Source organism: Oncorhynchus clarkii, chromosome 19, assembly GCF_045791955.1.
Source record: "Oncorhynchus clarkii lewisi isolate Uvic-CL-2024 chromosome 19, UVic_Ocla_1.0, whole genome shotgun sequence".
NCBI lineage: Eukaryota > Metazoa > Chordata > Actinopteri > Salmoniformes > Salmonidae > Oncorhynchus > Oncorhynchus clarkii.
Genome location: NC_092165.1, coordinates 1,127,653 through 1,145,152, shown reverse-complemented (window position 1 = coordinate 1,145,152; position 17,500 = coordinate 1,127,653). Strand labels below are relative to the sequence as shown.

The 17,500-nt window shown below is 49.1% G+C and overlaps 1 protein-coding gene across 4 annotated transcripts in view; it reads left to right on the top strand.

Annotated features, from left to right (window-relative positions):
- LOC139374568 (glutamate receptor 2-like) overlaps positions 1–17,500 on the top strand; it is a 68,616-nt gene that overhangs the window by 25,635 nt on the left and 25,481 nt on the right. For all 4 annotated transcript variants that reach the window (XM_071115566.1, XM_071115564.1, XM_071115563.1 and 1 more), the window contains exons 6-13: positions 1–39; positions 985–1,152; positions 1,306–1,410; positions 3,646–3,753; positions 5,722–5,928; positions 6,183–6,550; positions 8,359–8,557; positions 16,583–16,830. The exon at positions 1–39 is cut by the window's left edge and continues 120 nt beyond it. In XM_071115566.1, the coding sequence (XP_070971667.1) occupies positions 1–39; positions 985–1,152; positions 1,306–1,410; positions 3,646–3,753; positions 5,722–5,928; positions 6,183–6,550; positions 8,359–8,557; positions 16,583–16,830 (1,442 nt within the window). The remainder of the gene's footprint in view (positions 40–984; positions 1,153–1,305; positions 1,411–3,645; positions 3,754–5,721; positions 5,929–6,182; positions 6,551–8,358; positions 8,558–16,582; positions 16,831–17,500) is intronic.

Below are 17,500 nucleotides of genomic sequence, written 5' to 3'. Positions count from 1 at the left end.
GAGGAGAAAGAGTACCCTGGTGCTGACAGCAGGATCAGGGTAGTACCCCTAACCTCTAACCCCTAACCCCTACCCTACCCTAACCCTGGTGCTGACAGCAGGATCAGGGTAGTACCCCTAACCCCTAACCCCTACCCTACCCTAACCCTGGTGCTGACAGCAGGATCAGGGTAGTACCCCTAACCCCTACCCTACTCTAACCCCTACCCTAACCCTGGTGCTGACAGCAGGATCAGGGTAGTACCCCTAACCTCTAACCCCCAACCTCTAACCCTACCCTACCCTAACCCCTACCCTAACCCTGGTGCTGACAGCAGGATCAGGGTAGTACCCCTAACCCCTAGCCTCTAACCCCTAATCTCTACCCTAACCCTGGTGCTGACAGCAGGATCAGAGTACCACCTCTAATATCTAACCCTAACCCCTACCCTAACCCTTGACCCCGACCCTAACCCTGGAGCTGACAGCAGGATCAGAGTACCACCTCTAATATCTAACCCTAACCCATGACCCCTACCCTAACCCTTGACCCCTACCCTAACCCTGGTGCTGACAGAAGGATCAGGCTACGACCTCTAACTAAATTGCAGATACTGAAGTGAGGATTCGTTCAATCAGTCACTTGCATGAACACAGAAATGGGTTATTAGAACAGCATATCAGCACATCTCTCAATAACTCTCCATTTCTCTCTCCCTCTATCTCTCTCTCTCTCTCTCTCCCTCTCTCCACATCTTTCAATATATCGTCATCTCTCGATCTCTTTCTCTCTCCCTCTATCCCTCTATCTCTCTCTGTCTCTCCACATCTCTCAATATCTCTTCATCTCTCCATCTCTCTCTCTCTCTCTCTCTCTCTCTCTCTCTCTCTCTCCATCTCTGAATATCTCTTCATTTCTCTCTCCCTCTATCTTCCTCTCTCTCCATCTCTGAATATCTCTCCATTTCTCTCTCCCGCTATCCTTCTATCTCTCTCTCTCTCCAGTACACATCAGCTCTGACTTATGATGCGGTCCAGGTTATGACTGAAGCGTTCCGGACACTCACCAAGCAGCGGATCGATTTCAGTCGTCGTGGAAATAACGGGGACTGTCTGGCCAATCCAGCAGTGCCCTGGTCTCAGGGGATGGAGATAGAACGCGCTCTCAAACAGGTTACCATAGAAACAGATTTTAGCGTGTTTTTAGGGTCTTCAATGATCTTGTGTGTTGTGTAGTTTTATATGGATGGGGTAAAATACTGGTTATTTGTGGTGTGTGTGTGTGTGTGTGTGTGTGTGTGTGTGTGTGTGTGTGTGTGTGTGTAGGTGCGTGTGGATGGGCTGACAGGTAATATCCAGTTTGACCAGTATGGTAAAAGAGTCAACTACTCCGTCAACGTGATGGAACTGAAGAACACTGGACCAGTTAAGGTACAGCCAATCAGCATTTACCAGCACACTTACTTCCTTACAATCAGCCAATTAACATTCACCAGCCTATTCACTTCCTTACAATCAGTCAATCAGCATTGTCCGGACCTCTGGCAGTCTCTATGGGGGTGCCACAGGGTTCAATTCTCAGGCCGACTCTCTTCTCTGTATACATCAATGATGTCGCTCTTGCTGCTGGTGATTCTCTGATCCACCTCTACGCAGACGACACCATTCTGTATACTTCTGGCCCTTCTTTGGACACTGTGTTAACTAACCTCCAGACAAGCTTCAATGCCATACAACTCTCCTTCCGTGGCCTCCAACTGCTTTTAAATGCTAGTAAAACTAAATGCATGCTATTCAACCGATTGTTGCCCGAACCCGCCTGCCCGACTAGCATCACTACTCTGGACGGTTCTGACTTAGAATATGTGGACAACTACAAATACCTAGGTGTCTGGTTAGACTGTAAACTCTCCTTCCAGATTCACATTAAGCATCTCCAATCCAAAATTAAATCTAGAATTGGCTTCCTATTTCGCAACAAAGCATCATTCACTCATGCTGCCAAAAATTCCCTCGTAAAACTGACTATCCTACCGATCCTTGACTTCTGCGATGTAATTTATAAAATAGCCTCCAACACTCTACTCAGCAAGTTGGATGCAGTCTATCACAGTGCCATCTGTTTTGTCACCAAAGCCCCATATACCACCCACCACTGCGACCTGTATGCTCAACTATAAGTCTTTGCTAGGTAAAGCTCCGCCTTATCTCAGCTCACTGGTCACAATAACAACATCCACCCGTAGCACGCACTCCAGCAGGTATATCTCACTGGTCATCCCCCAAAGCCAAAACCTACTTTGGCCGCCTTTCCTTACAGTTCTCTGCTGCCAATGACTGGAACAAATTGCAAAAATGAATTCAAACCAAGAGAAAGTCCTGTTGTAGCATACCTCTGAATTCCAGAAAAAACTGCTGTATCTAAAGCCTCCTGGAGGTCAACCCGAGTCGCTATCTAAAGCCTCCTGGAGGTCAACCCGAGTCGGTATCTAAAGCCTCCTGGAGGTCAACCCGAGTCGGTATCTAAAGCCTCCTGGAGGTCAACCCGAGTCCGTATCTAAAGCCTCCTGGAAGTCAACAAGAGTCGGTATCTAAAGCCTCCTGGAGGTTAACCCGAGTCGCTATCTAAAGCCTCCTGGAGGTCAACCCGAGTCGGTATCTAAAGCCTCCTGGAGGTCAACCCGAGTCGGTATCTAAAGCCTCCTGGAGGTCAACCCGAGTCGCTATCTAAAGCCTCCTGGAAGTCAACAAGAGTCGGTATCTAAAGCCTCTTGGAAGTCAACCCGAGTCGGTATCTAAAGTCTCCTGGAGGTCAACCCGAGTCGGTATCTAAAGCCTCCTAGAGGTCAACCCGAGTCGCTATCTAAAGCCTCCTGGAAGTCAACAAGAGTCGGTATCTAAAGCCTCTTGGAAGTCAACCCGAGTCGGTATCTAAAGCCTCCTGGATGTCAACCCGAGTCGGTATCTAAAGCCTCCTGGAAGTCAACAAGAGTCGGTATCTAAAGCCTCTTGGAAGTCAACCCGAGTCGGTATCTAAAGCCTTCTGGATGTCAACCCGAGTCGGTATCTAAAGCCTCCTGGAAGTCAACAAGAGTCGGTATCTAAAGCCTCCTGGAAGTCAACCCGAGTCGGTATCTAAAGCCTCTTGGAAGTCAACCCAAGTCGGTATCTAAAGCCTCCTGGATGTCAACCCGAGTCCGTATCTAAAGCCTCCTGGATGTCAACCCGAGTCGGTATCTAAAGCCTCCTGGAAGTCAACAAGAGTCGGTATCTAAAGCCTCTTGGAAGTCAACCCGAGTCGGTATCTAAAGCCTCCTGGAGGTCAACCCGAGTCCGTATCTAAAGCGTCCTGGAAGTCAACCCGAGTCGGTATCTAAAGCCTCTTGGAAGTCAACCCGAGTCGGTATCTAAAGCCTCCTGGAAGTCAACCCGAGTCGGTATCTAAAGCCTTCTAGAGGTCAACAAACCTAGAAGAGATAAACGTGAAAGCATCCAGCGGAGATCAGCTTCCCATTAGCTAGCTAACGTTAGCTATATTATAGTTATAGAGCATTATGATTACTGTTTTGAAATAACATATATTTCTTTGATTGTACATATGTCTTAGCAAGCAAGCTCTTTATCAGCAAACTAAGCTTTTTTTAGTCATAATATGTGTGTTTTCAGATTGGCTACTGGAATGAAGTGGACAAGATGGTGGTGACTAAACTAGACATCTTCCCCAACGACACTAATGGGATGGAGAACAAGACTGTTATCGTCACAACTATCCTGGTAACAACGTGGTGAAGGGTGGTGGGTGGTGAAGGATGGTGGGTGGTGAAGGGTGAAGGTTGGTGGGTGGTGATGGGTGGTGGGTGGTGAAGGATGGTGGGTGGTGGGTGGTGGTGGGTGGTGATGGGTGGTGAAGGGTGGTGAAGGGTGGTGAATGATGGTGGGTGGTGGGTGAAGGGTGGTGGCTGGTGGGTGGTAAATGGGTGGTAGGTGGTGAAGGGTGGTGGGTGGTGGGTGAAGGGTGGTGGGTGGTGAAGGGTGGTGGCTGGTGGGTGGTGAAGGGTGGTAGGTGGTGAAGGGTGGTGGGTGGTGAGGGTGGTGGTGGGTGGTGAAGGGTGGTGGGTGGTGAGGGTGGTAAAGGGTGGTGGGTGGTGAAGGGTGGTAGGTGGTGGGCGGTGAAGGGTGGTGGGTGGTGGAGGGTGGTGGGTGGTGGGTAGTGAAGGGTGGTGGGTGGTGGAGGGTGGTGGGTGGTGGGTGGTGAAGGGTGGTGGGTGGTGGAGGGTGGTGGGTGGTGGGTAGTGAAGGGTGGTGGGTGGTGGATGGTGAAGTGTGGTAGGTGGTGGGTGGTGGGTGGTAAAGGGTGGTGGGTGGTGGGTGGTGAAGGGTGGTGGGTGGTGGGTGGTGAAGGGTGGTGGGTGGTGAAGGGTGGTGGGTGGTGAAGGGTGGTGGGTGGTGAAGGGTGGTGGGTGGTGGGTGAAGGGTGGTGGGTGGTGAAGGGTGGTGGGTGGTGGGTGGTGAAGGGTGGTGGGTGGTGAAGGGTGGTGGGTGGTAGAAGAAGGGTGGTGGGTGGTGATGGGTGGTGGGTGGTGAAGGGTGGTGGGTGGTGAAGGGTGAAGGTTGGTGGGTGGTGATGGGTGGTGGGTGGTGAAGGATGGTGGGTGGTGGGTGGTGGTGGGTGGTGATGGGTGGTGAAGGGTGGTGAAGGGTGGTGAATGATGGTGGGTGGTGGGTGAAGGGTGGTGGCTGGTGGGTGGTAAATGGGTGGTAGGTGGTGAAGGGTGGTGGGTGGTGGGTGAAGGGTGGTGGGTGGTGAAGGGTGGTGGCTGGTGGGTGGTGAAGGGTGGTAGGTGGTGAAGGGTGGTGGGTGGTGAGGGTGGTGGTGGGTGGTGAAGGGTGGTGGGTGGTGAGGGTGGTAAAGGGTGGTGGGTGGTGAAGGGTGGTAGGTGGTGGGCGGTGAAGGGTGGTGGGTGGTGGAGGGTGGTGGGTGGTGGGTAGTGAAGGGTGGTGGGTGGTGGAGGGTGGTGGGTGGTGGGTGGTGAAGGGTGGTGGGTGGTGGAGGGTGGTGGGTGGTGGGTAGTGAAGGGTGGTGGGTGGTGGATGGTGAAGTGTGGTAGGTGGTGGGTGGTGGGTGGTAAAGGGTGGTGGGTGGTGGGTGGTGAAGGGTGGTGGGTGGTGGGTGGTGAAGGGTGGTGGGTGGTGAAGGGTGGTGGGTGGTGAAGGGTGGTGGGTGGTGGGTGAAGGGTGGTGGGTGGTGAAGGGTGGTGGGTGGTGGGTGGTGAAGGGTGGTGGGTGGTGGGTGGTAGAAGAAGGGTGGTGGGTGGTGATGGGTGGTGGGTGGTGAAGGGTGGTGGGTGGTGAAGGGTGGTGGGTGGTGAAGGGTGGTGGGTGGAGGGTGGTGAGTGGTGGGTGGTGAAGGGTGGTGGGTGGTGAAGGGTGGTGGGTGGTGAAGGGTGGTGGGTGGTGGGTGGTGGGTGGTGAAGGGTGGTGGGTGGTGAAGGGTGGTGGGTGGTGAAGGGTGGTGGGTGGTGGGTGGTGAAGGGTGGTGGGTGGTGAAGGGTGGTGGGTGGTGAAGGGTGGTGGGTGGAGGGTGGTGAAGGGTGGTGGGTGGTGAAGGGTGGTGGGTGGTGGGTGGTGGGTGGTTGTTCAAATGACAAAAAATATGCTCATCTTTAAAGACATCCTGGTAAAAGTGTGTGTGTGTGTGTGTGTGTGTGTGTGTGTGTGTGTGTGTGTGTGTGTGTTTTGCAGGAAGCCCCATACGTGATGCTAAAGAAGAATGCTGAGTTGTTCCTAGACAACGACCGTTACGAAGGCTACTGCGTCGACCTGGCAGCAGAGATCGCTAAGCACTGTGGGATACGCTACCAGCTAAGGATTGTGGGAGATGGAAAGTACGGAGCTCGAGACGCTGAAACCAAGATCTGGAACGGGATGGTTGGAGAGCTGGTGTACGGGGTAAGAACCCTGACCTCTGACCTTTGATCTCTGTTGTTATTATGAAATTAGAACCTGAGGACACAAGAACTAAGTGTAACTCTCTGCCTCCCCTCTCCCCCTCCTTCCCTCTCCTCATCCCCTCTCCTCCCCTCTCCCCTCTCCTCCTCCTCCTCCCCTCTCCTCCTTCTCCCCCTCCTCCCCTCTCCTCCTCCTCTCTCTCCCCCTCCCCCTCCTCCCCCCTCCCCCTCCTCCCCCCCCCCCCCCACCTGTAGAAAGCAGACATAGCCGTAGCCCCTCTCACTATCACCCTGGTCCGTGAAGAGGTGATCGACTTCTCCAAGCCATTCATGTCTCTGGGCATCTCCATCATGATCAAGAAGCCCCAGAAGTCTAAACCAGGGGTTTTCTCCTTCCTGGACCCGCTGGCCTATGAGATCTGGATGTGTATAGTGTTTGCCTACATCGGTGTGAGCGTGGTGCTGTTCCTGGTGAGCCGGTTCAGCCCGTATGAATGGCACATGGAGGAGTATGAGGATGGCCAGCTGCCCACCAGCGAGTCCTCTAATGAGTTTGGGATCTTTAACTCTCTGTGGTTCTCTCTAGGAGCCTTTATGCAGCAAGGCTGTGATATCTCCCCAAGGTTGGTGTACTGTTGCTAGGTAACGTGGCTCGCTGTGTTGGCAGCCCCCCTTCCTCCTGGAGCTGGTGTTTATATGCTGACCTCACTTCCTGCTGCTTACGCTAACCCTGACCTCTGACCTCTAGCCGCTAGCTTTAACCCCGACCTCTGGCTTCTAGCTCTAATGCGAACTGATTCTAGCTGCTAGCTCTAATCCTCACTGAATCTAGCTACTAGTTATAATGCTAACTAATTATAGCCATTAGCCCTAAACCTAACTGATTCTAGCTGCTAGCCGTAATGCTAACCGATTCTAGCTGCTACCCCTAATGCTAACTGATTCCACCCATTAGCTCTAGTGCTCACTGATTCTAGCCTCTAGCTCTAATGCTAACTGATTCTAGCTGCTACCCCGAATGCTAACTGATTATAGCCATTAGCTCTAATGCTCACTGATTCTAGCCTCTAGCTCAAATGCTAACTGATTCTAGCTGCTACCCCTAATGCTAACTGATTCTAGCTGCTACCCATAATGCTAACGAATTATAGCCATTAGCTCTAATGCTAACTGTTTCTAGTCTCTACCTCTAATGCTAACTGAATCTAGCTACTACACCTAATGCTAACTGATTCTAGCTGCTACCCCTAATACTAACTAATTATAGCCATTAGCTCTAATGCTCACTGATTCTAGCTGCTAGCCCTAATGCTAACTGATTCTAGCTGCTACCCCTAATGCTAACTGATTCTAGCCATTAGCTCTAATGCTCACTGATTCTAGCCTCTAGCTCTAATGCTAACTGATTCTAGCTGCTACCCCGAATGCTAACTAATTATAGCCATTAGCTCTAATACTCACTGATTCTAGCCTCTAGCTCTAATGCTAACTGATTCTAGCTGCTACACCTAATGTTAACTGATTCTAGCTGCTACCCCTAATGCTAACTAATTATAGCCATTAGCTCTAATGCTAACTGTTTCTAGCCTCTACCTCTAATGCTAATGGAATCTAGCTACTACACCTAATGCTAACTGATTCTAGCCATTAGCGCTAATGCTCACTGATTCTAGCCTCTAGCTCTAATGCTAACTGATTCTAGCTACTATCTCTCCTAAACAACTTTCCCTGTGTCTCAGTCCAGACTACTGATCAGAAGACAGGAGGTAGTTTAGGGTGTTAAGAGTTGAGGGGTTAAGAAGTAGGGGTTAGGGTGTCTGGGTGCCTATGTTAAACAGTTAATATCACCTAGCCTGGAATTTCACATCAGTAGAGAGAGGAGAGGAGAAGAGGAGAGGAGATGAGAAGGGGAGAGGAGAAGGAGAGAAGAGGGGAGGAGAGGGGAGAGAAGAGAAGGGGAGAGAAGAGGGGAGGAGAGGGGAGAGAACAGAAGGGGAGAAGAGAAGAGGGGAGGAGAGGAGAAATTAAGAAGTGAGGAGGGGAGAGGGAGACGAGGACCACCACATAACCACAGGTCAGAGGTCAAAGGTCAAAGGTCAGGTTAGCATATATCCACCACCCTGGGGCCGTCAATGCATGATGTCACTTACTTTTCCTGCCTCTTGGAGGGGTACCGTGTTTTTGCTGCATATTCCCGTTTCTCTCCTTCGCTACGGGTCTACCAGGCTACATCTCTCTCTCGCTCCCCTTCTCTCTCTCCCTCTCTCTCTCTCTCTCTCTCCCTCTCTCTCTCTCCCTCTCTCTCTCTCTCTCTCTCTCTCTCTCTCTCTCTCTCTCTCTCTCTCTCTCTCTCTCTCTCTCTCTCTCTCTCTCTCTCTCTCTCTCTCTCTCTCTCTGTGTGTGGTGTCTGACTGTGTGCTTATCTCTCCAGGTCTCTATCAGGACGTATAGTGGGTGGTGTGTGGTGGTTCTTCACTCTAATCATCATCTCGTCCTACACGGCCAACCTGGCTGCCTTCCTCACTGTGGAGAGGATGGTTTCTCCTATAGAGGGAGCAGAGGACCTGGCTAAGCAGACGGAGATCGCCTACGGGACCCTGGACTCTGGCTCTACCAAGGAGTTCTTTAGGGTGGGTCACACACACACCACACCACACCACACACACACACATACACCACACACACACCACACCACACCACACACACACATACACCACACACACACACCACACCACACCACACACACACACACACACACACACCACACCACACCACACCACACCACACACACACACACATACACCACACACACACCACACCACACACACACACACATACCCCACACACACACACCACACCACACCACACCACACCACACCACACACACACACATACACCACACACACACCACACCACACACACACACATACACCACACACACACCACACCACACACACACACACACATACCCCACACACACACACCACACACCACACCACACACACACACACACACACACACCACACCACACCACACCACACACACACACCACACCACACCACACCACACACACACACACATACACCACACACACACCACACCACACACACACACACACAAACCCCACACACACACACCACACCACACCACACCACACACACACACACCACACACCACACCACCACACCACACACACACACACCACACACCACACCACACCACACACACACACACATACCCCACACACACACACCACACACACACACACATACCCCACACACACACACCACACCACACCACACCACACCACACACACACACACATACCCCACACACACACACCACACCACACCACACCACACACACACACAACATCAAGAAGGATTCAAACATTTCAAAGGTCTCAGATTCAACGACACAAAAAGCACCTTCTTCTCCCCACGTCTGTCCATACCAGAGCAGTACCTTGCTCGTTGCTTTGCTTTAGTCCGAGGCAGGTCTTCAATACAGTCAGTCTATGTACTGTATAAAACAGGCCAAGAGGTCAAAGGAATTGTCCGTAGAGCTCCAAGACAAGATTGTATAGTGGCACAGATCTGGGGAAAGGTACCAAAAAAAGTTTGGAACCACAAAGACTCTTCCTAGGGCTGACCGCCCGGCCAAACTGAGCAATCGGGGGAGAAGGGCCTTGGTCAGGGAGGTGACTCTCTGACAGAGCTCTAGTTCCTCTGTGGAGATGGGAGAACCTTCCAGAAGGACAACCATCTCTGCAGCACTCCACCAATCAGGCATTTATTGTAGTGGCCAGACGGAAGCCATTCTTCAGTAAAAAGGCACATGACAGCCAGCTTGGAGTTTGCCAAAAGGCACCTAAAGGACACTCAGACCATGAGAAACAAGATTCTCTGGTCTGATGAAACCAAGATGGAACTCTTTGGCCTGAATGCCAAGCGTCTGGTAGAAACGTGGCACCATCCCTACGGTGAAGCATGGTGGTGGCAGCATCATGCTGTGGGTATGTTTTTCAGGGGCAGGGACTGGGAGACTAGTTAGGATCGAGGGAAAGATGAACGGAGCAAAGTAGAGAGAGTTCCTTGATGAAAACTTGCTCCAGAGTGCTCAGGACCTCAGACTGGGGTGATGGTTCAACTTCCAACAGGACAACGACCCTAAGCACACAGCCAAGACAACGCAGGAGTGGCTTCGGGACAAGTCTCTGAATGTCCTTGAGTGGCCCAGCCAGAGCCAAGACTTGAACCCGATCGAACATCACAGGACAGACCTGAAAATAGCTGTGCAGCGATGCTCCCCATCTAACCTGACAGAGCTTGAGAGGATCTGCAGAGAAGAATGGGAGAAGCTCCCCAAATATAGGTGTGCCAAGCTTGTAGCGTCATACCCAAGAAGACTCAGGCCTAATCAATACTTCCAGAATGCCCTGTATATAGCTGTGATCTGACAGGCCTAATCAATACTTCCAGAATGCCCTGTATATAGCTGTGATCTGACAGGCCTAATCAATACTTCCAGAATGCCCTGTATATAGCTGTGATCTGACAGGCCTAATGAATACTTCCAGAATGCCCTGTATATAGCTGTGATCTGACAGGCCTAATCAATACTCAGCCTGTGTTCAGTATATCAGTGCCATCATCTTATATCCGTGGCGTTCCAAGCTGGATGGTATTTAAGAAGCTTGTCAGCAAGTGCCTGCTCTATGTAACAATCAAAAGAGCAAACCACTTCCAAAATAAACCCCTCCCTCTGGCCTCTCCCCCACAACAACATCTGAACCCCTCCCTCTGGCCCCTTTCCCACAACAACATCTGAACCCCTCCCTCTGGCCCCTCCCCCACAACAACAATATCTGAACCTCTCCCTCTGGCCCCTCCCCCACAACAACATCTGAACCCCTCCCTCTGGCCCCTCCCCCAAAACAACATCTGAACCCCTCCCTCTGACCCCTCCCCTGTCTACCTGTCTCACCTCACCGGCTATGAGGTCAACGAGTACCTGTCTCACCTCACTGGCTATCAGGTCAATGAGGCGGTCGTGTCTAGCTATGTACATGTATGTCCTTGTAAGAACAACAATCATTCACAACATGTGCAACATGCATGAGAGCACCAGCTGTTCTGGACGACTGTGTGATCACGCTCTACGGAGCCGATGTGAGTAAGACCTTTAAACAGGTCAACATCCGCAGGGCCAGACGGATTACTCAGAACATGCGCTGACTAACTGGCAAGTGTCTTCACTGACATGTTCAACCTCTCCCTGACTGTCTGTAATACCAACATGTTTCAAGCAGACCACCATAATCCCTGTGCCCAAGAACACTAAGGTAACCTGCCTAAATGACTACCGCCCCGTAGCACTCACGTTCTTAGACATGAAGTGCTTTGAAAGGCTGGTCATGGCTCACATCAACACCATCCTCCATGATACCCTAGAGCCTCTTCAGTTTGCATACTGCCCCTACAGATCCACAGATGATGCAATGTCTTTTGCACTCCACACTGCCCTTTCACACCTGGACAAAAGGAACACCTATGTGAGAATGGTGTTCATTGACTACAGCTCAGCGTTCAACACCATGCCCACGGAGCTCATCACTAAGCTAAGGAACCTGGGACTAAACAACTCCCTCTGCAACTGGATCCTGGACTTCCTGATGGACTGCCCCCAGGTGGTAAGGGTAGGTAACAACACATCCACCACGCTGATCCTCAACACAGGGGACCCCTCAGGGGTGCGTACTTAGTCCCCTCCTGTACTCCCTGTTCACCCATGACTGCGTGGCCAAGCACGACTCCAACACCATCATTAAGTTTGCTGACGACGATGAGATAGGGAGGAGGTCAAACCAAATCAAATCCAATTTATTTATATAGCCCTTCGTACATCAGCTGATATCTCAAAGTGCTGTACAGAAACCCAGCCTAAAACCCCAAACAGCAAGCAATGCAGGCGTAGAAGCACGGTGGCTAGGAAAAACTCCCTAGAGGCCAAAACCTAGGAAGAAACCTAGAGAGGAACCAGGCTATGTGGGGTGGCCAGTCCTCTTCTGGCTGTGCCGGGTGGAGATTATAACAGAACATGGCCAAGATGTTCATAAATGACCAGCATGGTCGAATAATAATAAGGCAGAACAGTTGAAACTGGAGCAGCAGCACGGCCAGGTGGACTGGGGACAGCAAGGAGTCATCATGTCAGGTAGTCCTGAGGCATGGTCCTAGGGCTCAGGTCCTCCGAGAGAGAGAAAGAAAGAGAGAAAGAGAGAATTAGAGAGAGCACACTTAAATTCACACAGGACACCGAATAGGACAGGAGAAGTACTCCAGATATAACAAACTGACCCTAGCCCCCCGACACATAAACTACTGCAGCATAAATACTGGAGGCTGAGACCGGAGGGGTCAGGAGACACTGTGGCCCCATCCGAGGACAGGTCAGAGACCTGGCTGTGTGATGCCAGAATAACAACCTCTCCCTCAACGTGAGCTAGACAAAGGAGCTGATCGTGGACTACAGGAAAAGGCGGGCCGAACACACCCCTATTCGCATCGATGGGACTGTAGTGGAGCAGGTTGAGAGCTTCAAGTTCCTTGGTGTCCACATCACCAACAAACTAACATGGTCCAAACACACCAAGACAGTTGAGAAGATGGCACAACAACACATTTTCCCCCTCAGGAGACTGAAAAGATTTGGCATGTGTCCCCCGATCCTCAACAATTTCCTCAGCTGCACCATCGAGAGCATCCTGACCAGTTGCCTCACCGCCTGGTATGGCAACTGCTCAGCATCTGCCCGTAAGGTGCTACAGAAGGTAGTGTGAACGGCCCAGTACTTCACTGGGGCCAAGCTTCCTGCCATCCAGGACCTCTCTACCAGGTGGTGTCAGAGGAAGGCCCTAAAAATGGTCAAAGACTCCAGTCACCCAAGTCATAGACTGTTCTCTCTGCTACCGCACAGCAAGCGGTACCGGAGCCCCAAGTCTAGGTCCAAGAGGCTTCTAAACAACTTCTACCCCCAAGCCGTAATACTGCTGAACAATGTATGAAATGGCCAACTGGACTATTTACATTGCCAGAGCAGTCAGACAGACCAGAGCAGTCAGACACACACACACAAACACACACACACACACACACACACACACACACACACATCAATACGGCCCTGTACGATATCACACACACGCACACACTCAATACACACACACACACACACATCACTACGGCTATGTATCATATCACACGCACACACACACACACACACACACACACACACACACACACACACACACACACACACACACACACACACACACACACACACACACACACACACATCAATACTGCCCTGTATGATATCACACACACACACACACACACACACACACACACACACACACACACACACACACACACACACACACACACACCAATACGGCCATGCATCATATCACACACACACACACACACACACCAATACGGCCATGCATCATATCACACACTCTCATAAACACATCAATAAAGCGTAATACACACATCAATACGATCAGACACATTCACATGCCTCAACGCCCAAAATGAACTGGTAGTGACAGGCTGGTAGGGGTTAGAGGCTAGGAAGCAGGGGTTAGAGGCTAGAGGCTAGGAAGCAGGGGTTAGGGAGTAGGGATTAGAGGCTAGGAAACAGGGGTTAGGGTGTAGGGATTAGAGGCTAGGAAGCAGGGGTTAGGGAGTAGGGATTAGAGGCTAGGAAGCAGGGGTTAGGGTGTAGGGATTAGAGGCTAGGAAGCAGGGGTTAGGGTGTAGGGATTAGAGGCTAGGAAGCAGGGGTTAGAGGCTAGAGGCTAGGAAGCAGGGGTTAGGGTGTAGGGTTTAGAGGCTAGGAAGCAGGGGTTAGGGTGTAGGGATTAGAGGCTAGGAAGCAGGGGTTAGGGTGTAGGGATTAGAGAGTAGGAAGCAGGGGTTAGGGTGTAGGGATTAGAGGCTAGGAAGTAGGGGTTAGGGTGTAGGGTTTATGGATATATACTGAACAAAAAACAGAAACCCAACAAGCAATAATTTCAAAGATTTTACTGAGTTACACTTCATATTAGGAAATCAGTCAATTTAAATAAATGAATTAGGCCCTAATCTATGGATTTCACATGAATGTGCAGGGGCTCAGCCATGGGTGGGCCTGGGAGGGCATAGGCCTGCCCACTTAGGAATCCCTGGCCACTATAAGGAAATGAAACACTAGCCACTTTAATAATGTCTCCTTATCTTGCATTACTCATCTCATATGTATATACTGTACTCTATACTATTCCACTGTATCTTAGTCACTTTAATTGTGTGTAAATACTGCATCACCCATCTCATATGTATATTCTGTACTCTATACTATTCCACAGTATCTTAGTCACTTTAATTGTGTGTAAATACTGCATCACCCATCTCATATGTATATACTGTACTCTATACTATTCCACAGTATTTTAGTCCAATGCTGCTCTGACATATGTATATATTTTTAATCCATTCCTCACTTAGATTTACGTATATTTTGGGTTGTGAAACTCTTAGATATTACTGCACTGTCAGAGCTAGAAGCACAAGCATTTAGTTAGATATTACTGCACTGTCAGAGCTAGAAGCACAAGCATTTAGTTAGATATTACTGGTTAGATATTACTGGTTAGATATTACTGGTTAGATATTACTGCACTGTCAGAGCTAGAAGCACAAGCATTTAGTTAGATATTACTGCACTGTCAGAGCTAGAAGCACAAGCATTTAGTTAGATATTACTGCACTGTCAGAGCTAGAAGCACAAGCATTTAGTTAGATATTACTGCACTGTCAGAGCTAGAAGCACAAGCATTTAGTTAGATATTACTGGTTAGATATTACTGGTTAGATATTACTGGTTAGATATTACTGGTTAGATATTACTGCCCTGTCGGAGCTGGAAGCACAAGCATTTCACTACACTCGCAATAACATCTGCTAACCACGTGTATGGGACCAATAGCATCTGCTAACCATGTGTATGTAACCAATAGCATCTGCTAACCACGTGTATGTGACCAATAGCATCTGCTAACCATGTGTATGTGACTAATAACATCTGCTAACCATGTGTATGTGACTAATAGCATCTGCTAACCATGTGTATGTGACTAATAACATCTGCTAAACATGTGTATGTAACCAATAGCATCTGCTAACCACGTGTATGTGACCAATAGCATCTGCTAACCATGTGTATGTGACTAATAGCATCTGCTAACCATGTGTATGTGACTAATAACATCTGCTAAACATGTGTATGTGACTAATAACATCTGCTAAACATGTGTATGTGACTAATAACATCTGCTAACCACGTGTATGGGACCAATACATTTGATTTGATTTTCACTTGGGAGCCAGGCCCACCCACTGGGGAGCCAGGCCCAGCCAATCAGAATGAGTTTTCCCCACAAAGGGCTTTATTACAGACAGAAATACTCCTCAGTTTCATCAGCTGTCCGGGTGGCTGGTCTCAGACGATCTCACAGGTGAAGAACCCGGATGTGGAGGTCCTGGGCTGGCGTAGTTACTCGTAGTCTGTGGTTGAAAGGCCAGTTGGACGTACTGCCAAATTCTCTAAAATGACGCTGAAGGCAGCTTATGGTAGAGAAATTAACATTGAATTCTCAGGCAACAGCTCTGGTGGACATTCCTGCAATCAGCATGCCAACTGCACGCTCCCTCAAAACATGAGACATCTGTGGCATTGTGTTGTGACAAAACTGCTCATTTTAAACGGGCCTTTTATTGTCCCCGGCACAAGGTGCACCTGTGTAATGATCCTGCTGTTTAATCAGCTTACTGATATGCCACACCTGTCAGATGGATGGATTATCTTGACGAAGGAGAAATGCTCACTAACAGGGATGTAAACAAATGTGTGCCCAAAAATTGAGAGGAATAAGCTTTTTATGCCTATAGAACATTTCTGGGGTTTTTTTTCAGCTCATAAAACATGGGACCAACACTTTACATGTCACGCCCTGACCATAGAGAGCTTTTAAAATATGTAAATATTAGCATATTCCCGTTAGGATTTGCCTGTGAAGTGTTTGTGTGCTGAATCTCAAATCGCCCTCCTTCTAAGCAATGACATTTTTTAGAAACTTTGGCAAAAGGGTTTGTTACAGATTGTAGTTTTGGAAACAGAAAACTGTATGGAGATCAAATGTTTCATTGATGAGAACGTGTGCAGAATGTCGTCCAAAACAAGTCAAACATTGAAATACCTTTATAGAATGTAAAGTAACGACCCAAACCGGTCTGTGTATCAACACCTGTATATAGTAGAATACACTGGTCTGTGTATCAACACCTGTATATAGTAAAATACACTGGTCTGTGTATCAAAACCGGTATATAGTAGAATACGGTATACCGTCCTACCCTAAGGTGTAGTTCTAATGTTTTGTCTCTCAACAGAGGTCGAAGATATTGCTGTTTGACAAGATGTGGCGGGTGTAGAGGTTAGGGTGTAGTTCTAATGTGTTGTCTCTTAACAGAGGTCGAAGATATTGCTGTTTGACAAGATGTGGCGCGTGTAGAGGTTAGGGTGTAGTTCTAATGTGTTGTCTCTCAACAGAGGTCGAAGATTGCACTTTTTGACAAGATGTGGCAGTACATGAAGTCAGCAGAGCCGTCTCCGTTTGTGAAGAAGACAGCGGAGGGGGTGCTGAGAGTCAGGAAGTCCAAGGGGAAGTACGCGTACCTTCTGGAGTCCACCATGAACGAGTACATCGAGCAGAGGAAACCCTGCGACACCATGAAGGTGGGAGGGAACCTGGACTCTAAAGGATACGGCATCGCCACGCCAAAAGGCTCCCCATTAAGGTGGGTGAGATAGTATAACAATATGTTCTCTAATGTTGTTATAGTATCTTACCTACCCTGATGATCTGAAACACAGTGGTTTATATACAGGCTAGTATAGTATAGTATAGTATAGTATAGTATAACAATATGTTCTCTAATGTTGTTATAGTATTTTACCTACCCTGATGATCTGAAACACAGTGGTTTATATACAGGCTAGTATAGTATATTATATTATAGTATAACAATATGTTCTCTAATGTTGTTATAGTATCTTACCTACTCTGATGACCTGATACACAGTGATTTATATTAGAATAGTCTAGTATAATATAGTACAGTATAGTACTCCCCATTCCCAGCTCTGATCACCTGTAAGCCTAGGGAAGACAACACTACCCCAGAGTTCTTGGCAGCTGGAAATAGAACTACACTACCTATAGCTTTTAGTGGCTGGCCACAGGACTACATTACCCATAGTTCTTAGTGGCTGGTCACAATAAACCCCTGCAGTACCTAGGGATGGGCTTCAGGCCAATAGTTATCTTGCTTCTTCCTGATTGGCTGAAGAGAGAATGTTGTCGCTAATGCCTGGGTTGTTTTGGAGCAGCCATACTATGAAGGTCAAGATCAGGTTTGGGTTTAGGGCTAGGGCTAGGGGTTGGGTTAGGGAATATCAGGGTACTGA